A 26,308-nucleotide genomic window follows, 5' to 3' on the forward strand; every position below is an offset into this window, starting at 1 on the left:
TTGAGGTGTTTTGTCATTCTGGATGGCGGTGTTAAGTGGAATACTACAAGGATCCATGCTTGCGCCTCTATTGTTTATATAAATTAACTGGGATGAAGAAATCAATTGTAAGCTTTCATTTGGAAACAACACTAAAATAGGGAGAGCATTATGGATAGTTAGTAATTTGCAGAAGGATTTAGATCAGTCATGCAATTGGGAAGACCAACGACAAATTTAATTTAATATTGACAAATACAAAATATTCTGTATCGAGTGAAAAAAATGATAGAGGTTGGTTTATAATGAAGGGAACACAATTAGCATGGGAAGACTAAGACAAGGATCTGGGAGTAACAGTAGACTTGTCACTTTCATTGTCAAGACAATGTGGAGAAGCAATTAAAAATCAGCCAGAATAATTGAGTTACAGGTCCAAAGAGCTTATGCTGAGACTTAATAATGCCATTGTCAGATCTTGCTTGGAATACATACATAGAGAAGACGCTTCCACTTATGTGGGAGTCCAAAACTCAAGGCCATAAATATAAGACAGTCACCAATAAATCCAGTCGGGAATTCAGGAGAAACTTCTTTACCCAGAGAGTGGTTAGAATGTGGAACTCACTGCCACAAAGAGTAGTTGAGTTGAACAGTATAGATGCATTTAAGGGGAACCTAGATAAGCACATGAGGGAAAAAGGAATAGAAGGATATGCTGCTAGGGTTAGGTGAAGAGGGGTGGGAGGAGGCTCGTGTGGAGCATAAAAAGACTGCCATAGGCCAGTTGGGCCAAATAGCCTGTTTCGGTGCTGTACATTCTTTGTAATATATGCACTGGAGAACTTGAAGAGGAGAACTATAAGAAGGATCTGTAAAGTTGATAAACTATGAGACCAAATTCGAAAAATTTAAGATCTACAGTCCAGATCTTAAATTTGTTTAATGGCGGAGCAGGCTCGAGGGGCTAGATGGCCTACTCCTGTTCCTAATTCTTATGTTCTTATGTTCAGAAAGAAGGTTAAAGAGGAGACCTCATTGAGGTATGTAAAGTATTAAATGATAACGGCCTTGATTTTGTTGTGAGGAGCAAAGGAACGGCTTTTGCCATTCACCTCGCATATAGTTGCCCAACATATAGTTGCCCAAACATCGTGGGCCACCTGATCTGTGTGACACCACCGCAGGTCGGTGCTATAAATAGAGCTGGAGCGCCGGGCCCTGGAACATCATGGGCAAAGGTGCGGCGACTGAGGGTACGGGGCCCAGAGGAGCCAAGGGCCCAGGGGCAGCATGGGCCAGCTCACACTGATGTGTGCTCACACTAGGTCCATGCAGCAGAGCAGGTCTCCAGTCATCCTGGTTAGCCGCTGCTACTGGATAAAGGCCTAGCTCTGTCAAGCCCGTGAGGTGGCTGATGTGCAACGGTCACCACACATTAAAAAAATCCATGCACAGGCATCTTCCAACCCCTCAATTGGAGTTCAGGACTGGAACATCGTGTCCTTCATTAAAACATCTGTGAACTCTTGTGGAAGCAAGTCGTCCTCGTTCAAGGGACCACCTATGATGATGATGACGAGTTGCCAAAAGACTTTTTGTGAGCTTGTCAGCGGAGATTTCGAGCTTTTGGGCATCTAATTCAACATGGCGCCCTCTACAGGGGATCCAAGGCATCTATGAGCAGAGCAAGCAGCAGGGAGGCTCTTCAACCAATCAGATTGAGGAATTTTCACTGAGACACGCAGACTGCAAAGCAGGAAGTAAAAAACAGGAAACATATTATATTTAAACCATTGTACAGGAACAGCAATAAAGATTGAAACATACACATGTGATTAAGGGAAAGACAAGAGAAAAACAGAAAAACAGTTTAAAAATTTTTTAATCTCCAACATTAATTTTACACACCTATAAAATTAGTTTTTCAGGGCCAGAGAGGTTGTTCAGCAGTAATTATCACTTATTATGCTATTAAAACTCAGCTACTCCAATTGTACACGCCCTAACCTTTTCTGCAGTCTTTAGAGTGAGAATAGTGGGTAATTAGTCTAAATTCACAGCATTACAGTGATCTCTGTTCAGATTCCATCTGCGAAGATTGCAGCAGCGCACCCTGTGGAGGAGCAAGGTATCACTGACAGCAACTTTAGGATTTCCATGTTTAACTGCGCATGTGCGGACGCCAGAAGTTGCTGTCAGATTTATCCTGTAATAACAGCGAGCACCAACACCCATACTGTTATTAGTACAGCTCTGAGCCATCATATTCTACATTACAGTAGTGATTACACTTCAAAAAACCTTAATTGGCTGTAAAGCACTTTGAGATGACCGGAGTTCACTATATAAATACAAGGTAGTATAAATTCCCTCCTTCACCAGCACACATCCCTTTCATAGGGTAGTTAGGGATGGGAAATAAATGCTGGCCTTGCCAGCGACGTCCACATCCCAGAACAAATTTTTAAAATTGCACAAGTGTGGGAGATGGACCTCCGAGGTGAGTCTGGTGTCACTCTTTCAAAACCCGCCTTAAATTCCTCATATGAAACCAGTATCAACAGGAGAAATTGAAAGCTAATGCCTGCAACCTTCCAGACTAGCAGATCCAGTTCACTGTTGTATAATTGAAAATTTAAGCTGTGACGCATTATATATACTTCAATTGTATTAGTCACTTTCAAATCTGTCCAAGAACGCAAAGTGTTGAGAATAAAAGTTTCAATGTTTGACATCACATTAACAGAAACTTTACATTAACATTGCATAAAACACCTAAGTGCCTACCACCCTTGTATGGTTAGTTGGTATGATTGCACTAGGATGAGGGTAAGTGTGAGGGTTGGCTAGTGAGATGGGGATGTGATAATGTAGACACAGAAAGGAATGGGTTGAGGTGCAAGGTAAGTTGGTGTGAGTAAAATTGTGCAGGAGTAGGATAGGGAAAGCAAAGTGATGGGGATGTGATGAGAGGCACAGCAAGATGAGGTTGAGTATAACTTTGTACTAACATTTCGTGATCTACTGAGATCATTGAAACATTTGTGGCACTGCAGCCTGGTCCTCGTGACGACATCCCTGCTGTGCCCTCCTGTGCAATGTGCAAGTAGGCTGCATTCGTCTCCTAGTGAGGTCTCTTCCACCCATTGGAAGGGAAGAGAACCTCTCTGTGTGCCGTGATTCTTATGCTTATGGAGGGGGTCATATGGAGGGAGTCATGGGAGAGCCTGGGTGCAGTTGTGTATAGCGCTTGTCAGTATTTGCAGCATCTCAATGTCAAATTAAAGTTGGCCATGGTCCCTTTAAGGAAACTGGCTGATGATGAAATGACATCACCAGACCCACTTCCTCTAATTGGGCTGGCAACCTTGCTGGGTGGGATTTGTGATGTATGTAGCACACAAATCACTGACTCCACACGGTCTGGTGTTGATCTAACTGCTGTGACCGTAGTCCTTTATTGAACAGCTCCAGAGTCCTCCACAGGTGTGGTGGGCAGCCTTTTATACTGCCTCGTGCAGGTACTACCAGGTCTCCCACCACAGCGCCCTCTGTGATGCACCATTGTACTTATCATACATTTAATGTACCAGAGCAATACACATCACTGCCCCCCCCAGTTCAAAAAGCCGTTGCTAGAATCCCCTAAATCGAAAAACACATTAGCCCATTGGTAATGTTGGTCGCGGATCCACGTCCCTGAATTTAAACACAGTGACCATTTAGCATTGAAATATTAACTCTTCTTGTAATTCGCAATTCATGTCCATTATTTTAAACACAGTGACCACCCAGCATTAAAATATTATTTCTTGTCATAAACCCATCATCCTACATTCACATGGCACACTTAGGCTTGCTCTAGCCTTACGAAAGTCCAAAAGTCTTTATGTGGGGACCGCAGTGGTGTGAAGCCCTTTTAAGACGCCCGGGAGCATTTCCCTTTTAAGACGCCATCTTGTGGCTCCCACAAAGCTTCCGTAGGGTGCCGCCATCTTAGGTGTTCAGCTGGCCTAGAAAGAAGAAGAAGAAACACGGAAGGAGGGAAAGGGAAACACAGAAGGTAGGGAGAGGGATTTTTGCAGTGTTTTGGGGGAAAGGTTTCAGGCATTTGTCCACGATCCACTTCCTCTGGCGCTGATGCTGGACTTACTCAATGCTGGCGCTCTCAAACTCGGCGTGGCGTTTCGTTACAGCCCCCGCCGTGGCCGCCTCTCCCGCTACCTCCGTAGCTGCCTCTCCTGCTGCCTCCGTGGCCGCCACCATCGTGGCCGCTACCGCCACCCGCTTGTTCCGCTGCGTGGGTTCCCCGGCCACCGATGGACCGCAGCGCCCTGCCTGCCCGCACCCCAGCAATGGGCCTGTAGCCTTGTGTGGAGGCTGAGGCTGCAGGATTGCTTGGGGCCAGGAGTTCTGGGCTGCTGCTGCAGCTCCAGCTCGGTTGCCACTGCCCTTTGGACCCCTGGGGAGCAGCAGTCTGTGGGGGAGTGAAGAAGTCTTCCCAGCTCCCACAGACCTTTCCCATCCATCTTCTGCCGAGGAGCGTTGGCCCATCGCCTGCAATGACCCATAAAGGTAAACCATGCATCTCGCCCCCGTGAGATACCTGTATATCCGCTCTGCCGAGAACAGGTATCAGTTCCTTGGTGTAAGTACGCAGCTTTGTCTTAACCGGGACCAGCTTGGGTCGTGCAGCCGGGTTACCCCACAGTTCTCTGACTCATCAACGACAGACCCGATCCCGTATCCACTGCCATACTCACTGGGACTCCGTCAATTTTTATTTCCATTACCACTGGGGGCGAATCGTCGGTGCACGTATACAGTCCCAACACCTCATCTTCTTCTGCCTGCTCCTCACTGAACAGTGGATCATCCCCCATCTCCTCAGCCACATGGTGAGCCCAATTTCTTTTACACATGCGCTGAAGGTGGCCTTTATTGTGGCAGGTATCGCACGTGTACTCCGCAAACCTGCACCGGTGAGCCCCATGGCTTCCTCCGCAGCGCCAGCATGGTGCTGCTTGATTGGCCCCCCTAAGCGGACTCTGAGTTCCAGGACCCCGAGGTCCGTGCTCTCTGCCCTGGACAGAGCCACGTTCTGTAGTTTTGTCCATGGTGGCCGCTATCCTGTGGACAGTGCCTGCTGGGTTCGAGACTGTGTGGATCATTTGCTTGGTGCTGCACGTCTAGGTCATATATGCCCAGCTGATGGTGATGGCCTTTGTCAGGGTGACTGTGGGTTCCGTGAAGGAGGCCCTCGTCGCCGATCCCCATGATGAAAACGTCCCACAGCGCCTCATCAAGGTGTGCCCCAAAATCACACGACGGCGCGAGTCTCCTGAGATCCACAGCATATTTGGTGATATCCTGGCCCTCGGGTCTGCAGTGATGGTAAAATTTGTATCTGGCCGTGAGGATGCTCTTCTTCGGTTTCAACTGGTCACGAATGAGTTCAATCAGCTCCTCATATGACTTGTCCCTGGCGCTCCCGGGTGCCAGCAAATTCCTGACAAGACAGTAAACCTCATTGCCACAACTGGAAAGCAATATCGCCTTACGCTTCTCTCTCAGTGTGTTCGTGTCCTCCGTCAGAACGTTTGCTGTGAAGTAGTATTCGAGCCTTTCCGTAAAGGCCTCCCAATCATTGCCCACGGTAAAACCCTTTAGCGAGCCCAGAGTAGCCATGGTTGCGTGGAATTCGTCTGCTTCCTTGTTGCCAATGTGGTGTATGTAGCACACAAATCACTGACTCCACACGGTCTGGTGTTAATCTAACTGCTGTGACCTTAGTCCTTTATTGAACAGCTGCAGAGTGCTCCACAGGTGTGGGGGGCAGCCTTTTACACTGCCTCGTGCAGGTACTTTCAGGTCTCCCACCACAGCGTCCTCTGTGGTGCACCATTGTATTTACCATACATTTAATGTACCAGAGCAATACACAACAGGATTAACAAGCCCAATCAAGGTCAATTCATTCTACACAGTGGGCTGGAGCCAGCAGTAGGGCTGGGACCCGCCACCGACGTCGCCCACCACAGATACACCGAGGTTCGTAAAATCCAGCCCTATGTGATTGTTAATGTATTATTTGTCACAAGATTACCAATGACCAATCAGATTCAACGATTCTGTTTTCTCCTTCCAGCTGCAGCTCAGGCCCCGGTTCCTCCATTCTCCAACTTCAGCCTCTGCTTTTTTGCTGCTCCAGCTTCAAGTCTGCTGCCTCCTGGCTCCAACCTCGGGCCTTGTACTCAACAGCCACCCCACTTCCTCCCAGCCGCAGACCTTCCTGCCCAGTTTGCTTAGCCACATCTTACTCAGTATAGGTTGGCTGCCAGCTGGGTGTGTGCCTGGGCATTAAGAAAAAAGGTAATGGATAGAACTTGAATAAACCAATAAAGGAATGTCTGCTGGAGAAAGAGAAAGAGAGAACAAGTTGGAGATAAACAGCAGAGAAAGGAGACAGTGAGACTAAGTAGGAAAGAGAGAGACATCAACGACAACAACAATGACTTGTATTTATATAGCGCCTTTAACGTAGTGAAACGTCCCAAGGCGCTTCATAGGAATATAATGAGATAAAAAAATTTGACACCGAGCTACATAAGTAGAAATTAGTGCAGGTGACCAAAAGCTTGATCAAAGGGGTATGTTTTAAGGAGTGTCTTGAAGGAGGAAAGAGAGGTAGCGAGACAGAGAGGTTTAGGCAGGAAGTTCCAGAGCTTGGGGCCAAGGCAACAGAAGGCACCGCCACCAATGGTTGAGCGATTATAATCAGAGATGCTCAAGAGGCCAGAACTAGAGGAGCGCAGACAGCTCGGGGGATTGTGGGGCTGGAGGAGATTACAGTGATAGGGAGGAGTGAGGTCATGGAGGGTTTTGAAAACAGGATGAGAATGAGAAAGAGTTGGTGGCAAACAGATACTGATGACAGAGATAAAGTATGTGGGAGGCAAAGCCCTGCAGAGAAAGAAAGCTACAATTATTAAACAGAGAGAGATGAATTGAAAGACAATTACAGAAACAGAAATTACTCATTGTGTTACTGGTCTTAGCTTCATTGCTGGGGGGAAGTGGCAAGCAGAGACTCAGTTCCCACTTTTATCCTCATTTTAGATCATACTGTGTGTGAAGCAATGTCAAGTGGTTCTACAGATTACTTATGAAGTCTCTTTTACAATAACTTATGCTAAAAATTATGGAAAATCATCTTAACAAATTGATATGCCTCCAATAATTATTTTTCTCACCTGCACCTTGTTTCTGCTGAAAAATATGTTTTCCAATTTTTCCAAAGAACTTAGCTAATAATGAAACAACTAATAGTCCTGTGGTATGATGTGTGCAAATGATTTAACTTTCAATGTTTGCTACTCTTCTGCAGGACTGTAACAACACATGGACAATGAGATTTATAAAGTATTGAAACATGATTCACTAGGGAAAATGTAAAACCTGGATCAGAAATTCCAGGTGATAAGGCAAATTGGAAGCAATTAAGTATATTGGGGTTTCTTGCTTGACTGAGTTTTGCATTCAGTTATAATCGATAATAATTGATGCTAAATTATCCTGCATCTTACCTCAACATATTTTCCTGGGAACAGTCCGTGCTCTCCATTAGAGTTGATACCTTCGTACCAGCCATTGTCTTTATCCTGAAGAAACAATCGCATCAGATGTGTAGTCGTGCCTTGTATTATTCTTTAAAATTGAGGGCATACTTTTGAAGAAACACCACCCTCTAAAGTGCAAATTGTATCTGAATAGTGTAGATATTTATTTTAAACCACATTCTATGCCTGAAATAAAGATTCTGGGGTAGAAATTCGACAGCATTTTGCCACTAGTTTTCAGCCACTAAATGGTTGTTCAAACTATCAATTTCACTGTGGGACATCCCACACCAGAATTGTGCATGAAATGCAGCAGCTGCCATATTGGTTAAGGAGATCTTTAAGTATCCCTGGCGGTGGCCTGAAATGAATGCTGGAGGGTGGTGGTCCTGTGCTTGTATTAGGATCCTTTTGGAAAGTGATGCCTGCGAGCATTTGATTCGATCATTCTTAAGCCTGCCCAGTAAAATATAGTGTAAACACTCAGGAAGCAGGCTGCAACTTAAAGGGATCCTCACCTCCATTAAGGTAAGTCTCTGATTAGTCATTTTAGGCTTCTGGAGAGTTTTGAAACCAATTTTTGGCTCTTTTGGTTGCGTTTGGGGAAGTGTTTGATACTACAGAGCTGTTGGAGACTGACTCTTGACTGCAGCTGCTCTGTTTTACTTCATTGGCTACAGTAGCTACTGGGGAAAATGGGAATGTTGCTGGAAATTGCCATTGAGGCTGCCACACAAAGTATCCAAGGGCACAAAAGGCCTCACAGGATGTGAGTCTTCTGGAACTGAATGTCATATCTGAACATAACAAAGGAGCAGTTTATGAGGAGGCTGCACTTCTGTAGGCAAGCAGTCACTGACCTATGTCATCTATCGCAGCAGGAATTGGACCTAAACACCAAGGCACACACAGCTGGAGAAGTTACGATGGCCTTCAAATTCTACACCACAGGCTCATTCAATGGTGCAACAGGTAACTTCCATCATTGCCATCAGGCAGGTGACAGATACTCTCAACAAGGAAACATAAATACATCACCTGCCTCATACAGGCTGCCGATCAGAACACGAGAGCTCTTGGATTTACCCGCTTCGTTGGATTTCCACAGGTATAGGTCATAATTGACCGTGCACCCATTGCGTCCTGTTTTATAACTGGAAGGGGTTCCATTCCTTGAAGGTATCGCTGGTGTGTGATCATAGTCAGCAAATAATGCTGGTCTGTGCCTGGTTTCCTAACAATAGTTGTGAGGCATCCATACTGCCCTAGTCCTCAATCCCTCCCATTTCCACCCAGATTGATTACAGGTTGGCTCCTTGGAGACACGGGCTGAGACCTGGCTTGGATGCAGATTGCCAATGCAATAACAGCCACACAAGAACAAGAACTCTCACTGACCCAGAGTGATTCTCCAGGCTAGTTGTGGTTTGCTGCATGCTCCACAATTATGCCATCCATGCAGGCCAAAACTTGGATCTGCAACAGAAGGAACAAGTGGAAGAGGATGGTGAAGAAGAGGACAAGGATGCAGAGGATAATGAGGAAGACCAAAGTGGAGCAGTGCTGCCAGCTGCCAGTACTGTAAGGCAACAAATTATTGGGGAGAGGTTTTCTTGAACAATCCTTCCTCACCCCAGCACACCAACAGTCTCACTGACTATCTGACCCAGTCATTCCGCCCACTCTTTGAATGCACTCAAACACTACTACCTCATGGGTGTTCCTCTTGCATACCGTAAGAATATGAAGACCAACATCAAAGCAAACAAAACCTCTTTACTTCAAATCTTGTGCATTCTGCATTAAACAATTTGTTTTAATATTGAAATGAAATTACTCTAGTGCAATCCCTTAGTGTCTAGCCTGCTCATTCTAGTGCTCCTATTATCAGGTGCTTCCCCTGTTGCTGCAGCCTTGGAGGTGGAAGAATGCTGGATCATTTGACTGTGAGCACTGGAGATGGCCGTAGTGGGTGACCTAGAACAGCTCCGGCCCTTGAGGGTCCGGACACTCAGGATAGATGAGAATTATTTTATGCAACAGACTGTGATCTGGAATGTACAGCCTGAAAGGATGGTGGAAGCAGATTGAATAGTAACTTTCAAAAGGGATTTGGAAAAGGAAAAATGTGCAGGGCTATGGGGAAAGAGCAGGGGAGTGGGAATAATTGGATAGTTCTTTCAAAGAGCCTGCATCGGCATGATGGGCCGAACTGCCTCCTTCTGTGCTATATGATTCTATGGCCTGGTCAGGTCATTAAACTTCTTCTGGAATTGCAGCCAGAAGCCAGAGCGATGTTCCTGCTACTGATCTGCTCAGCCCACTGCAGCCAAGCAGCTTGCCTGGAGACTTTCCTCCTGCCTGGCAGGAAGAGGACATCCCTCGTCCTGCCAACCACCTCCACCAATACCTCCAAGGCAGCGCCCGAGAACCAGGGGCCCTTGCAGCTTCCCTTTTGCCTTCAGTGACAGTTGTCTGCAGCCAAAGTGCACCTCCACTTTAAGAGGTGCAGGCTGCCATTAAATAGCATCAGGGATGCCTGATATTTCTGCCCTCATTAGGTTACCTGTAACTCAACAGCACTAGTAGTGCTGACAACCTGCCCATTTAATAAGGATAGCACCTGACCAAATTTGCTTCCTAGTTGTGTCCGGGTGATTGGACATGCGTTGCCTGCACAGTGCTAATTGTGGGCTTGAAGGTGGGAATTAGCTTAAGCTGAAAATGTAAGAAAATGTGGCATGAAAGGAGGACATTAGGCCAATTGAATCTGCTTCTACTGTTGGAAAATAGACAATTTGCATTCTTTTAATTTATTTCATCACCAAAAGCTAAAACCCTGCAAAATCCAGGTATGCAAATGATACATCTACATTAGTGTGTTTTAAAATGAAATATCTCTTGTGAAAGTTGTGGTTAAGATGAAACTTGTCAGTGTATTTTTGGTGGGTTAAGCTGGAAGTGCTTATTAAATGGTTAAAACCATAAGAATGTAAGATTGGGCAATGGTCACGTAGCTGTTCCAATGCACTTCATGTTTTAGGTGCTAAAAAGTCTAATCTGATCTTTTAAATATATTTTTTTAAATCAAACATATATGTCTCTACTCTTCATTGAGTACATTGATCTAATTGCTTTCTGAGTACAATGTAGTCAGTATTTACTACACTAGGCAACAGTTCATTTTTAGAAGCTAGAGTTTCCAATTCACCATAAGTTCAACCAGGAGTTGCCCAATGTGTGAATTACACCAATTACAATGGTCAGGAATGGCGCTATATAAATGCAAGTCTTTCTTCTTTCTTATCTGACCTGTAGTGCATTGATCCCATGTGAATTTTTGGAATCAGCCTAATTATAATATGATGGGTGGGAAATATCTCTCTTTGGGATCTCACCTGTTGGAGGACAGAAAATCATATGGTGTTGCAGCATTTAAAGACTTGCAACAGCTAAAAGGAACCAGCATCCATAAATTGCACATCAGGGAAACAAGCAAGCTTTTACACCAATATGGTTCAAAGGAGTGGAGTTGTCTTGAGTTATAGAGAAGGATGCGCTTTCGTCAAAAGTAAAGTGGAGCCCATGTTGAAAGGCACCAACTTGAAGACACACGAGATATTGTCCATTTTAATTGCCTAACATGCCAAATAAATGATTCTTGTAAACAGTTACACAGTACTACAGCACTAGGGCAGCGAAGGCAAACAGGCTAAAATGGAGGTGACAAGCTAGCCTTCAAATTAAAGAATTTCATAAGTATTTCTGACTCAAAAGAAGAAAATGATTAGATGATTGCAAAAACTTGTAATATTGGGCTTTTATATAGTCAGGAACAATCAGCCAGAGAGAACTACAACTGTCAGAAATGCGACTGTAAGCACTAAGAAGGAACAGATCATGATTATCCACCAATTGGGGCTGAAGTGCAGCAGTCACTGAAATAGCAGAAAAACAACAAAGTCCACAGCATCCATGATGTTCAATCCATACTGCTGATATCTTACCAACCAAGCTCTAGAAATGTTGGAGACAACTTTAATCTAACCTGCCAGGCGGGAAATGGGCACAGTTCGGCTGCCCATTCTTCACCCCACCTGATTTCACACTCTACTGAAGACCATGTAGAGTAAGCTTAAGCGAGGTGTAAAACAGATGGCCAAACTAAATCTGGCCGTTCCTGGTGGGTGAAGTTAAAATTATCCCTGTTATGTCAGAACAACAAACAGGGTTTTGGCCCATCAAATCTAATACAGGCCAAATACAAATGATAGGTATGATTCTGCAATTGTGCACTCCAAGAGGCAGCATTGGGGCTGCGATACTGTAGCCCTATATCTGGCCCATGTTCCTTGTGAGCATGGATTCCATGCTGGGAATATGGAATCACTTCTTATATGCCAACTACTCAAATCAGCACAGGAATTCAATAAACCTGTCTTCTACTGTTCCATAGCTCTCAAGCAAGCACATGATAACACATGGAAGGAAGAACTGTGAAGATTGCTGCTGGGCAGCAAGGATTGACAGCATGCACACTCTACAGTGCATGTTCAATGGAATAAACACAAGCATTGGACAAGTTCAGTATCAACTTAATATGACAACATCAGTTAGTTTCACAGTGTTAAAATAACAGTCACCAATGAGGCTACATACCTCAGCAAATGGCAAATAACAACAAAGAGGTCGGACCCTCTGGAAAGATACAGTGAAAGGACTCTTTGCCTCACTTGAGGCAAAATGGCATAGACATCGCCGTGTGGTGATTGTACACACGGAGGATTGTTACAGTTCTTTTTTCCCCAGCTGACCGTAACCATTTGGAATAAAATTGGGAACTATGTTTAAAAATGTCTAGAAAATACGTAAAATAGGTGTTACCCATTGTCCATAACTAAATGTTGACTTATCATAATAATTTCATCATGTACATTATTTTGCTCTTTGATTGCTGTAGATTATTTACCTGATTGGTAACTGTAATAACCTCTCCTGGTATTAGAGTCAGTTCACCCTCTTTGCGACGTTTGAAGATACACCGAACTACTGCCTAAGTAAAGAAAGTACGTTAAGTCCAAAGTATCCTGTTCCTACGGCCTCCACAGTTTCACAATGGCTCGGTATGAAGATATAAAATTATAATATGTTTATTAATTCTGCTTTAATTTCCTGTGCAAAATCATCGGATTATAAGTAACATTTCTTTATTTTTGGCATAGATTCAAGAACATTAGAATAAAGGAACAGAGGAACAAGAATAAGCCATTTAGCCCCTTGAGCCTGTCATTCAATGAGATCATGGCGGTTCTGTGACCTAACTCCATTTCCCACATCTGCCCCATATCCCTCAACACCTTTGGTTTGCAAAAATCTATCAATATCAGATATAAAATTAACAACTGATCCAGTATCAATTGCTGTTTGCAAAAGAGAGTTCCAAACTTCTACCACCCTTTGCATGTACAGGTTCCTAACTTTGCTCCTGAAAGGCCTGGCTCTAAATTTTAGACTATGCCCCCTAGTCCTAGACTCTCCAACCAGTGAAAATAGTTTCTCTCTATATACCCTATCAGTTCCCCTTAATATCTTTTAAACTTTGATTAATCACCCCTTAACCATCTAAATTCCAGGGAATATAACGGTATATAGTTTGTGTAATCTCTCCTCGTACCTTAACCCTTGAGGTCCGGTTATCATTCTGGTAAAGCTACGCTGCACTCCCTCCGAGGCCAATATATCCTTCCTAAGGTGTGGTGCCCAGAACTGTGCTCACTATTTCAAGTGTGGCCTAACCAGGGCTTTGTATAGCTGCAGCATAACTTCCACCCCCTTGTATTCTAGTCCTCTAGATATAAAGGCCAGCATTCCATTAGCCTTTTGGATTATTTTCAGTACCTGTCCATGACATTTTAATGATCTATGTACCTAGACACCTAAGTTTCTTTGGACCTCCACTATTTCTAGATTTTCACCATTTAGAAAGTGGTGAAAGTTCTATCCTTTTTAGGTCCAAAGTGGATGACCTCTCATTTGCCTACACTGAAATCCATTTGCCACAGTTTTTCCCAATTGCTTAATCTATTAATATGAAGAAGGGAGAAATTAGCAGAAAGCAGATATTAAGAGCACAGAGGGGGCAATTTTCAACCGCTAGTTGCCTGTTTCTTGCCTGAAAAATGGGCCGCCACCAATTGAATATTCGGAGGGAGGAGCAGCTCAGCTACTCCATTGATGATGAAGCAACCCCCCCCTTTCCCCCCCTTCCCCCCAATACAATTTTTAGTCGAGACTTTAAATGAGCAAGCAGCCTGCCTACACGAAACAGGCAAGATACGGCTTAAATATTCAAATTAGGGTCCTACACCATGGAGCCAAATTGAACCCGTCCTTATCCCACCTTATGGTGACCAAATGGGCAAAGCATGCACCGATTATTTCTCCAGACATTGATTGGCCTAACTAGTGGTCCTTTAGGGGGCCACTGGAGGCCACTTATCAAATGGCCCAGAAAATATATATTTTTTGGTGAGCCCAGGAGCATGAGGGTTGCACCTCCTGGGCCCTCCCAAAAAATCTAGCCCACTGCCAACCCCTTCGATATCACTGGGATTGTCTCCTACCCCCACACCTGACCTGCCGGACTGCTCAGTGTGCGAGCCAGATGATATCCCATTTCCCATAACCGGCAAGATGCACAACGGTGGCAAGTGAGTGAGGCCCTGGCCTCAAAGTGTCTCAGACCTCATGTCGACACCAATGGGCGGGCACTGTGGCCGTTCCAACGGCTTCACCTCCGTTTCAGCAGAAAGTCGATGATCACCCCCAGAATATTTTATCACAAGTAGCTACTGAAGCAGAGATTGTCATTTAAAAAGGAATTGGATATGTATTTGACAAGGAAGAGTAGAAAAGGATATGAGAATTGGCACTGAAAATGGATTAAGAGTGCAAAGTTCAAGTTGAAGTGTTATTGCTAACATAGGCACAATGTGCAAATGGCTGCCTCCTGTTCTGTAATTTCTATTATTTTATTGTTTTACCATTTTCTCTGATTTAATGACCTGGATTTTGTGGGGCCGATAATGGCTTATGCACAGTCTATGCCATCATTAGCCCTCAGAATGGCCCTGCAAGTTCCGGGTTTCCGTATGCCCTGCGCATGCGTGAAAACCCAAAACTTGCGATCTGTCAAGTTTCTCCTTGGCAGATCTTCCGCATGCGCACCAAAAACACTTTCACTAGTGCAGAGTTGGGCTATTTGCCCAACTACTGCCCAACGAAAGCCCACAAAACCCTTAGGCCTGGTAAAAACAGGCAAAGGATCATAAATTAGGAAGTGAGTTGCACGACCCCCGTTCAAATTTTACCTACTTGGCAATATACCATGTACCATGGTGCTGTTTTTCAGTATATAAGTGAACGAGCAGCATGAAACATGGGAGCCATGGCACTAGCCTTCAGTTTCGAGAAGGCCTTCCACTTCAGTCTACCTGATTCACTAAGAATTTCTACGGCGCAATTCTTGAACAAACTCAAGGATTTGATGTTATGTGGTCCTTTTCCAGTGCTCTGCTCTCTTTTCTTATGTGGTGCCTTGACCTGCAAGACATAGAAATGTTGAAATGCAGAGTGTCAGCCCAAACTGTGACACTCAAGAGATGATGCTGTAACCCATTGTGCTTGTGATTACCTGAACATGCATCTGGATTTCATCAAAATAAGTTTTTTTTTTGTGTATGAGGATGTCAGTGTGCTGACAGTTTCAGTGTAGAGAATGCTGAAGTAAGCACTCAAAGGGCAGTAGTGTAATCTCAATGCTTTGCATGGGGCAGTAGTCAAGTGCAACAGTGTGCAAAGAAACACTTTGAGACATGCATAATTTACCCACCTACTTGGTCTAAGGTACTGCTGGATTGCTTTATCTGGACTAATTTCTTCAGGTGCCTCTAGTAGTTTTGACCATATTGTTGTACCGCTACCACGGTTGCCGCTCTCCTGTAGAAAGAATGCCTTAATATGCTAAATAGGATCACTTACCTTTCCCCATTTCCTATAGTAGCAGCTCTATTCCAGCATCAGAGAATTTGAGGGTTCTGCCTAGCTAATGCCACATTCCTGGTCAAATGCAGGAAGCGAGTTAATAGCCTAACCAGGAAAGGCAAGAGCAGTGGCACATTCACCTATATCCAGATGTGCGTATCACCCCAATCCACTCACTCTGCCTTCTCAAACCTACACATCACTCCTCACACATACTTATCTTGCAGGTGCACCCATCCCTCTCTGTCTATGTACTTCCTCACATCCCCACCTATCCATCCACCACTGACACTTGCCCTCAGTATTATGCAATGTCATGCCTCTCCCGTATAGTGATCCTCGACAAGTGCTCTCCAACCATCAGCTGAACACATGCCATTACTCTCACGCAAAGGTCTTTTCTTTCTTCCTTGCAGGAGAAGTGGGCAGAGAACACCAGGGATAGGCAGAGAATTGGAGCTGGTCTTCCACAATTAATAACTGCAGAGGAGGAGGCGCTTGAGATCAGCGGAGTCTCGGTATGCCTGGTCCGAGATGGGAATGTCCCAGCTACCTAGTCAATATCAGATAGCCACATGGCACTCAGTCATGTTGACTTCATGTCAACAGCGAGTGAAATATGATGATGTCCATAATAATAACTTCTAACATTCTTCCCTTGATAGTACTCATTTATGTCTTCTATCTCCCACAGGGCCTTCACACATCCAACAGGAGGCGGTCAAGTTCTCCGCCACCGACTCCTCAGAGGAGCTCAATCCCTCTGATGGACTTATGTAGACCATGCACCAGTTCAGATACTTGCACTTCAGTGGGACCAGTTACATCTGGTGACTCGCACTTCACAAGTGAACAAAAGCAGATAGTGGAGTCAGGGACAGCTGTGGAGAGACCACATCGGAAGGCGCAGGACTCTCCAAGCTCTGCTCAGCTGGACACAAATGCTGCATCCTGGGAGCCATCAATGAAGAGGATAATCATTGAGCAGCAGCAGAGATTGTGCGATGTACTGACAGGCATTCCAAGCACACTGTACATGATTGCAGAACGATTTGAGGAGTAGGCCTCAAGTATAAGTGGGATGCTGTCACAGGCCATTTGCAATGATATCAAGGATAATAGAAATGCGAGAGTATGCCTATCAGGAAGGATTAATAGGTTGGGTCTCTTTTCTTGTGAGAAATGGAGGCTGAGCAGTGACGTAATAGAGGTCTTTGCAATTATGAAAGGTGTTGATAGAGTAAATACAGAGAGAATATTTCAACTTGTGGGGAAGAGCAAAACTAGAGGCCATTAATATAAGATAGTCACCAAGTAATCAAATAGGGAATTCAGAAGAAACTTCTTTACCCAAAGAGTGGTGAGAATGTGGAACTTGTTACCACAGGGAGTGGTTGAAGCGAATAGTATAGATGCATTTAAGGGGAGGCTAGATAACCATATGAGGGAGAAGGGAATAGAGGGTTATGCTGATAGAGATAGCTGAGGAAAGACTGGAGGAGGCTTGAGTGGAGCATAAACGCTGGCATGGACTGGTTGGGCCAAATGGCCTTTCTGTGCTGTACGTAGTATGTAATCCTTTGAGTGCATGTAGGCCTTCAACAAAGGCTTGCAGACTCTGGATGCCACCTTAAATAGGATTGGTCTTGCAGCACTGCAGCAAGGTGTTCTCCAGCACTGTGGTGGCAGGGAAGTGCAGCTGGGCCACGAGAGGGATGATAGCGAAAGGGGACATGAAAGTGGGGGGGTCCGCTCAAACCGTTTCCACATCTCACCCGTTGCCCCCACCCACCCCACCTCAGTCAGTACCCAACTTGCTGCGTCACGTCCCTTGCACAGGTGCAGGTAGAGCAGCCTTTGATGGGGCCCTCAAGGGCTCCAAAACCCAAAGGTCATCAGCCAAGAGCATCTCAACAGTCACAGCAGGGGCGTGAGCAGCTTGCCTCTATCTCTGCTGAAGCCACATAGTTGCACCACGTAGAAGAACACAGAAAAGGAAGAGTAAAGATTTGCAGTTGCTCATGGGTGTCAAACACATTTTGTATTGTTAAGTGCCTTTTCTTTATTTGATGCACAGAAATATTATCGTTTTCCACCACTTTCCCGTATTGCCTGTCTTATGCGTTTGTGTGCCACCGACTAATGTCTCCGGCAGAGCCCTGCAAAGATCCAGAGGCAGAAAAATTGATGGCGGTGGTGACTTTGACAGCCATTGGTAAAGCATGGCCATCAGATCCTCTGGGCAGCAGGTTTTGTTCCAACAGCCTTCATATGTCTGGCATCACCTGATGGGGCACCCTGTGACACTGGTGTTCTAACACGGCGAGGAAGCTTATCCTCTGCCTGTAGACCCTATTATCCGGGTATGGCCTCCTGCAAGCTGCACCTCTCTGCTGATCCCCTCTCTCCTGTGGAGCAATAGGCTGTTGCTGGTGTTTAGGTGGAACTCCTTCACAGCAAACGAGCCAAAGATGGGCAGAGGAAACGTTACAAGGACACCCTCAAAGCCTTCCTGACAAAAGACGACATCCCCACTGACACCTGGGAGTCCCTGGCCAAAGACCGCCCTAAGTGGAGGAAGTGCATCCGGGAGAGCGCTGAGCACTTCGAGTTTTGTTGCCGAGAGCATGCAGAAATCAAGTGCTGGCAGCGGAAAGAACTTGCAGCAAACCAGTCCCACCCACCCCTTCCCTCAATGACTATCTGTCCCACCTGTGACAGGGACTGTGGTTCTCATATTGAACTGTTCAGTCTTCCTCGATTCCGTGATGATGATGATGATGATGTTGCGGCTAATGCTGCTGATGCTGGTCTCCTTAGTCCTCATCTGAGGTTCAAAGTAACACAGCATAAGCGGCACCCATGCTGATCTGATAGATCAGAGCTTCAAAGTGCAGATCCGATCTCCAAAACGCTAACATGTAGGTGGCACCTCCAAAGTGTGTAAATAATCTCTCAGCACAAGTACTTTGAGCTAGCAGGCAAGAAAGCAGCTGTGAGTAGAGTATTTACTCGCCTTGCTTTCACTGGCAAGTTCCAGGAAACTTGGAAAAGCCATGGAACCAAACTGAAAAATCGATGTCAATATCGTTCTAATTGCACAATTAATATATTGGCTGGGAATTTGTGGTCAGCAGTGAAGTGGAAGCTTTGCATAAGGATCTTGCAATCGCTGTGTCGAGAACTTTGGAATTTACAACGTTCAATTCAAATCAACAGATTGTAGTGGGGATCCCCTTGTGCGAACTGCTGTCTCAGCAGCTGATCAAAAGGCCGAATTCTCACAGACAGTGAACAAGGAAGTGAGTATGCTCTTAAAATTCTAACTCTTTAAAATAGTTAGTGAGAACAAAAATAAGATTGGGGCTCTCATGTGAGGAAAAGGCATACCTGAAATAAAGATGGACAAACTTAAAAAAAAAATTTAAACTTTTTTTTGTAAAGTTTCTTAAAGTGTTTTATTTTTTAATAAAATGGACAAATTTCAGAACTGTCAATGACTGGCTGCAATTTCAGGATTTCTGCATGCGCCAAATCATGAAATTGCCATCACTTTCAAAAGTGGAATGACGGCAAATGGCATTACCATTGCCAAATCCCCTACCATCAACATCCTGGGGGTCACCATTGACCAGAAACTTAACTGGACCAGCCACATAAATACTGTGGCTACAAGAGAAGGTCAGAGGCTGGGCATTCTGTGACAAGTGTCTCGCCTGCCGACCTTACAAAGCTTTCCCACTATCTACAAGGCACAAGTCAGGAGTATGATGGAATACTTTCCATTTGCCTGGATGAGTGCAGCTCCAACGACACTGAAGAAGCTCGACACCATTAAGGACAAAGCAGCCCGCTTGATTGGCACCCCATCCTCCACCTTAAACATTCACTCCCTCCACCACCAGCGCACCGTGGCTGCAGTGTGTACCATCGAAAAGATGCACTGCAGCAACTCGCCATGGCTTCTTCAGCAGCACCTCTCAAACCCGCGACCTCTACCACCTAGAAAGTCAAGAGCAGCAGGCGCAATGGGAACACCATTACCTCCAAGTTCCCCTCCATGTCACACATCATCCAGAATTGGAAATATATCGCTATTCCTTCATTCTGGCTGGGTCAAATTCCTCAACAGCACTGTGGGAGTACTATTGTGTTCCTAACACGGATGAGGCTGCACACAAGGAGGTTAAAGTAACAGTGACCTCAGTCTTTAATAAGACACTCCAGAGTGAGGAACAGGCCTAAGGGGCCGGCTTATATACAGCACGCCCAAGGGATGCTGGAATCCCTTGGAACTTCAGGGGATGAGCTCCCTGGTGGCGGAACATGGGAATGCATGCTTTACAGATACACAACATCACTCCCCCCACAAAGTCCCGTGACACAGTGGCGTGACCATCGTTTACATTTTGTTGCTGCCGCCTGCTCTCTACCTGAGCATGCAGGTTGGGGTGAACCAGCGAGAGTCTGGTTTTAAGTGTCCTTTTCATGAGTAGCTCAGCCGGGGCACCCCTGTGAGCGAGTGGAGTCTCGTACAGTAGCTGAGCAGTACTCGGGACAGGCGGGTTTGGAGTGAGCCTTCTGTGACTCTTTTAAAGTTCTGTTTGATTGTTTGTACTGCCCGCTCTGCCTGCCCATTGGAGGCCGGTTTAAATGGGGCCGAGGTGACATGTTTGATCCCATTGCAGGTCATGAATTCTTTAAATTCGGCACTGGTGAAACATGGCCCGTTGTCACTGACCAGTATGATAGGCAGACCATGGGTGGCAAACATGGCCCTCAGGCTTTCAATGGTGGCGGTGGCGGTGCTTCCCAACATTATTTCACATTCAATCCATTTTGAAAAAGCATCCACCACCACCAGGATCATTTTACCGAGAAACGGGCCCACATAGTCGACATGGATCCTCGACCATGGTCTGGAGGGCCAGGACCACGAACTTAGTGGTGCTGCTCTGGGCACCTTGCTCAACTGAGCACATACGCTGCATTGCCGTACACCGGAGTCTAAGTCAGAGTCGATACCGGGCCACCACACGTGGGATCTGGCTATCGCTTTCATCATTACTATACCCGGGTGTGTGCTGTGGAGATCCAAGATAGAAACATAGAAACATAGAAAATAGGTGCAGGAGTAGGCCATTCGGCCCTTCTAGCCTGCACCACCATTCAATGAGTTCATGGCTGAACATGCAACTTCAGTACCCCATTCCTGCTTTCTCGCCATACCCCTTGATCCCCCTAGTAGTAAGGACTTCATCTAACTCCTTTTTGAATATATTTAGTGAATTGGCCTCAACAACTTTCTGTGGTAGAGAATTCCACAGGTTCACCACTCTCTGGGTGAAGAAGTTTCTCCTCATCTCGGTCCTAAATGGCTTACCCCTTATCCTTAGACTGTGACCCCTGGTTCTGGACTTCCCCAACATTGGGAACATTCTTCCTGCATCTAACCTGTCTAAACCCATCAGAATTTTAAACGTTTCTATGAGGTCCCCTCTCATTCTTCTGAACTCCAGTGAATACAAGCCCAGTTGATCCAGTCTTTCTTGATAGGTCAGTCCCGCCATCCCGGGAATCAGTCTGGTGAACCTTCGCTGCACTCCCTCAATAGCAAGAATGTCCTTCCTCAAGTTAGGAGACCAAAACTGTACACAATACTCCAGGTGTGGCCTCACCAAAGCCCTGTACAACTCTAGCAACACCTCCCTGCCCCTGTACTCAAATCCCCTCGCTATGACATTTGCTTTCTTAACCGCCTGCTGTACCTGCATGCCAACCTTCAATGACTGATGTACCATGACACCCAGGTCTCGTTGCACCTCCCCTTTTCCTAATCTGTCACCATTCAGATAATAGTCTGTCTCTCTGTTTTTACCACCAAAGTGGATAACCTCACATTTATCCACATTATACTTCATCTGCCATGCATTTGCCCACTCACCTAACCTATCCAAGTCACTCTGCAGCCTCATAGCATCCTCCTCGCAGCTCACACTGCCACCCAACTTAGTGTCATCCGCAAATTTGGAGATACTACATTTAATCCCCTCGTCTAAATCATTAATGTACAGTGTAAACAGCTGGGGCCCCAGCACAGAACCTTGCGGTACCCCACTAGTCACTGCCTGCCATTCAGAAAAGTCCCCATTTACTCCTACTCTTTGCTTCCTGTCTGACAACCAGTTCTCAATCCATGTCAGCACACTACCCCCAATCCCATGTGCTTTAACTTTGCACATTAATCTCTTGTGTGGGACCTTGTCGAAAGCCTTCTGAAAGTCCAAATATACCACATCAACTGGTTCTCCCTTGTCCACTCTACTGGAAACATCCTCAAAAAATTCCAGGTGAATGAACGTCTCCCTGCTCTTTTTTGGTAGCACTATGCGGTTACCCCACAACAGGCAGTCTGCCTGAATGGACAGCTCGTCCTTTCGCCGCTGAAACCGCTTGATTGGCTCTTGCATTTCAACGGGGATGCTGGCCCAGCTCCCATGCAGTACACAGTTTTTTTACTTGGGACAGCAGATGATCTTGGCTGGTCCAAGTCCTAATCTGGCGGGCCGTGATAGGTGATTTATCATTTTCCAACGCTTCCATGACCATCAACAAGTCTGCGGAATGCGCCATTTCCATCCCCATGGGCAATGGTACCTGACTGAGAGCATCCGCACAGTTCTCGGTGCATGGTCTGTGGCGGATGGTATAGTTATATGCTGATAGCGCGAGTGCCCATCTTTGTATGCGAGCTGAGACATTAGTATTTATCCCCTTGTTTTCAGCGAACAGGGATGTGAGGGGCTTGTGATCGGTTTGCAGTTCAAATTTGAGGCCAAACAGGTACTGATGCATTTTCTTTACCCGAACACACACGCTAATGCCTCTTTCTCAATCATGCTGTATGCCCTCTCGGCCTTAGACAAGCTCCTGGAAGCATAGGCAACAGGTTGCAACTTCCCCACAACGTTTGTTTGTTGTAATACGCACCAGACTCCGTACGACGACCCGTCACATGCTAGCACAAGTTAATTTTACAGGGGTTATACAATAAAAGCAGCTTGTTGGAGCATAAAATGTTTCTTGCTTTCTCAAAAGCAATTTCTTGGTTTTTTTCCCCATACCCAATTCTCACCTTTGTGCAATAACACATGTAGGGGCTCTAAAAGCGTGCTTAACCCTGGTATGAAGTTACCAAAATAGTTGAGGATTCCCAGGAATGACCGCAGCTCCGTGACATTCTGTGGCCTGTGCACATTCCTAATAGCCTCTGCCTTGGCGTCTGTGGGCCGAATGCCGTCGGCCGCGATCTTTCTCCCCAAAAACTCCACTTCTGTTGCCATGAAGACGCATTTCGACCTCATCAGCCGCAGCGCTACATGATCCAGCCGCTGGAGGACTTCCTCCAGGTTTTGTAGGTGCTCAGCGGTGTCCCGACCCGTGACCAATATGTCGTCCTGAAAGACCACCGTGTGTGGTACCAACTTGCGTAGGCTCTCCATGTTTCTCTGGAAGATCGCTGCAGCTGACCGAATTTCAAATGGGCATCTGTTGTAGATGAACAATCCCTTGTGCGTGTTGATGCAGGTGAGGCCCTTTGAAGACTCCTCCAGCTCCTGCGTCATGTAGGCCGAAGTCAGGTCGAGCTTGGTGAACGTCTTGACTCCTGCCAGCGTCGCAAATAGGTCATCTGCCTTAGGTAGCGGGTCTTGGTCCTGTAGCGAGAAACAATTAATAGTTACTTTATAATCGCCGCAAATCCTGACCGTGCCCATCACTTTCGAGTATTGGAACAATCGGGCTGGCACACTCGCTGAATTCCACTGTGGAGATGATGCCCTCGCACTGCAGTCTGTCCAGCTCGATTTCCACTCTCTCCCTCATCATGTGAGGTACCGCTCGCGCCTTGTAGTGAATGGGTCGTGCCCGTGGGACCAAGTGGATCCGCACCTTCGTCCCGGAAACGTTTCCAATGCCTGGCTCAAAAAGGGAAGGAAATTTGTTAAGAACCTGGGTACATGAGGCCTCATCGACATGTGATCGCGCTCGGATGTCATCCCAGTTCCAATGGATTTTCCCCAGCCAGCTCCTTCCAAGCAGTGTGGGGCCATCGCCCAGGACAATCCAGAGTGGCAGTTCGTGCACCGTGCCCTCATAGGTGACCTTGACCATGGTGCTGCCTAGGACAGTGATAAGCTCTTTGGTGTACGTTCTCAGTTTTGCGTGAATGACTCTCAGGGCTGGTCTGAATGCCTTGTTACACCACAGTCTCTCAAACATCTTTTTACTCATGATGGATTGGCTAGCGCCAGTGTCCAGTTCCATGGCTACGGGTAAGCCATTCAATTTTATGTTTAGCATTATAGGTGGACATTATGTTGAAAATGTGTGCACCCCATGTACTTCAGCATCTGCCTCCTCTCTCTGAGGCTCGAAATTGCTTTGATCCACCATGGACTGATCTTCCTCTGCCACGCGGTGGTTAGCAGGTTTTGCAGAGCTTGCAGCTTGTTTGCTAACTCGTTGGAGGTGCCCCATTGTTCCACAGCTCTTGCAAGCATATCCTTTGAAGCGGCATGAATAGGCTGAATGGAAGCCTCCACAATGCCAACAAGGTGTGAATTGCCTTGCATTCATCCTTTGTTGGGGACTCTGAGTCATCTGGGTCACCTGAGGCCTGCTGGCAGTTGCAGACTCATGGGTTCTGCCCTATACATTTCTGCTCGCAAACACAGTTCCAGTTAATTTATGAACATTGCTAGCACTTGTGTGCTGAGAGATTTGTTTGGTGTTATCACTGGTGGACAGAAACGCCTGTGCTATCGTAATGGCCTTACTGAGGGTCGGTGTCTTTACAGTCAAAAGTTTTCGTAGGATGGTCTCGTGGCCAATGCCCAGTACAAAAAAGTCTCTGAGCATTTGCTCCAGGTAGCCATCAAACTCACATTGTCCTGCAAGTCGCCTTAGCTCAGCGACGTAGCTTGCCACTTCCTGGCCTTCAGATCGCTGGCATGTGTAGAACCGATACCTTGCCATCAGCACACTCTCCCTCAGGTTAAGATGCTCCCGAACCAGTGTACACAGCTCCTCATACGACTTATCTGTGAGTTTCACTGGAGCCAGAAGATTCTTCATGAGGCTGTAGGTCGGTGCCCCGCAGACTGTGAGGAGGACCGCTCTCCTTTTTGCAGCGCTTCCTTCTCCGTCCAGCTCGTTGGCTACAAAGTACTGGTCTAGCCGTTCCACATAGGCTTCCCAGTCCTCACCCTCCGAGAACTTCTCCAGAATGCCCACAGTTTGCTGCATTTTTGCGTTGGATTCGTATTCTCGTCGGCAGTTATTGTGTTCCTAACACAGATGAGGCTGCACACAGGGAGGTTAAAGTAACAGTGACCTGTCCTTAATAAGACACTCCAGATTGAGGAACAGGTCTTAGGGGCCAGCTTATATACAGTGCTCCCAAGGGATACTGGGATCCCTTGGGACTTCAAGGGTGAGCTCCCTGGTGGCAGAACATGGGAGTGCATGCTTTTCAGATACACAACAAATACCTTCACCACACGAACTGCAGCGGTTCAAGAAGGCTGCTCACCACCACCTTCTCAAGGGCAATTAGGGATGGGTAATAAATGCTGGCCTTACCTGCTACGCCCACATCCCTGAACGAATAAAAAAAATCCCCACAGCAAATTCCAGGCGTTAAGCAGCAACACGCCTCTCCCGAGGGGATTGCTCGCACGCAGCCTAACGTGGCTTGGAGTCAAGCCCAACGCGTTGTCACAAACACCCGCGCTCCTTCGCGTTAAAATCCAGCCGAATATATCGCATATTATATTCCAAACGTTTGCAGGCCAGTAGACGCCGTGAGCGGGCGGGAAGCACAGTCAATACATTTCTACCATTTTTTACGAGAATATGGAGAAAGTCGCTTGACTGAATGAAAATGGGGAGATATTCACAATTAATCATTTATTCCCATACCCTGGGGAAAAGGATCCAAAATGAATATAGTTTAGAACTATGCAGTTTTGGAAAAAAAAACATGCTTGGGTTTCACATGCGACACAGCCACCCGGGTGGTGAAATGGTTAAATAACCTCAGCATCGAACACGGTGCAGAGGGAACTGACTCCTCGATACTGACCAGTGTCCTCCTCCCGCGGAAAGTTTACTTCATGCTAGCTTTTACTTCATGCTAGCTTTTAAATACCACCGCTGATGGACGAAAAAACTCCAGATCCAATCCTGATTTAAAATTTACTGAAAACAGGAAATGTTTCCAGCATTTTCTGCTTTTATTTCAGATGTCCAGCATCCGCAGTGTTTTGCTTTTTGCTTTCCAATTGCACCAGTTATGTTGCTGTTTCCAGAACTTAGAGGCACCAGTATAGCCCGCCACTGCTGTCTGCCTCGGAATGTGGGCTCGTTCATTTCCGAAACTCACTCAAAAGGTCATTCTTAGTGTAACGCCTCGAACTTTAACAAATTAAATCAATCTCCGTCATATTTGCTTAGCCCTGTCATTTCCTAAACACAAGGAAATCTATTCGTTTTAATTATAATACTTAAACGTCACCATTCGATCTTCGGATGTACAGCAAGGGTCTAATTAATTTCACATTGATACCTTGGCAGAAGTAAAATCCCCAAACATTTCCCAAGTC

General features: G+C 46.0%; 1 protein-coding gene across 1 annotated transcript in view; it reads right to left on the minus strand.

Annotated features, from left to right (window-relative positions):
* The window catches only part of LOC139276178 (sorting nexin-9-like), a 122,027-nt gene that overhangs the window by 95,246 nt on the left and 473 nt on the right, over positions 1-26,308 (minus strand). Inside the window, exons 2-3 of the mRNA XM_070893762.1 lie at positions 12,571-12,654; positions 7,569-7,643 (exon numbers count right to left, since the gene is read on the minus strand). Coding sequence (XP_070749863.1) covers positions 7,569-7,643; positions 12,571-12,654 — 159 coding nt within the window. The remainder of the gene's footprint in view (positions 1-7,568; positions 7,644-12,570; positions 12,655-26,308) is intronic.

The sequence above is a fragment of the Pristiophorus japonicus genome, chromosome 11 (assembly GCF_044704955.1).
Source record: "Pristiophorus japonicus isolate sPriJap1 chromosome 11, sPriJap1.hap1, whole genome shotgun sequence".
In the NCBI taxonomy this organism is placed as follows: Eukaryota; Metazoa; Chordata; class Chondrichthyes; family Pristiophoridae; genus Pristiophorus; species Pristiophorus japonicus.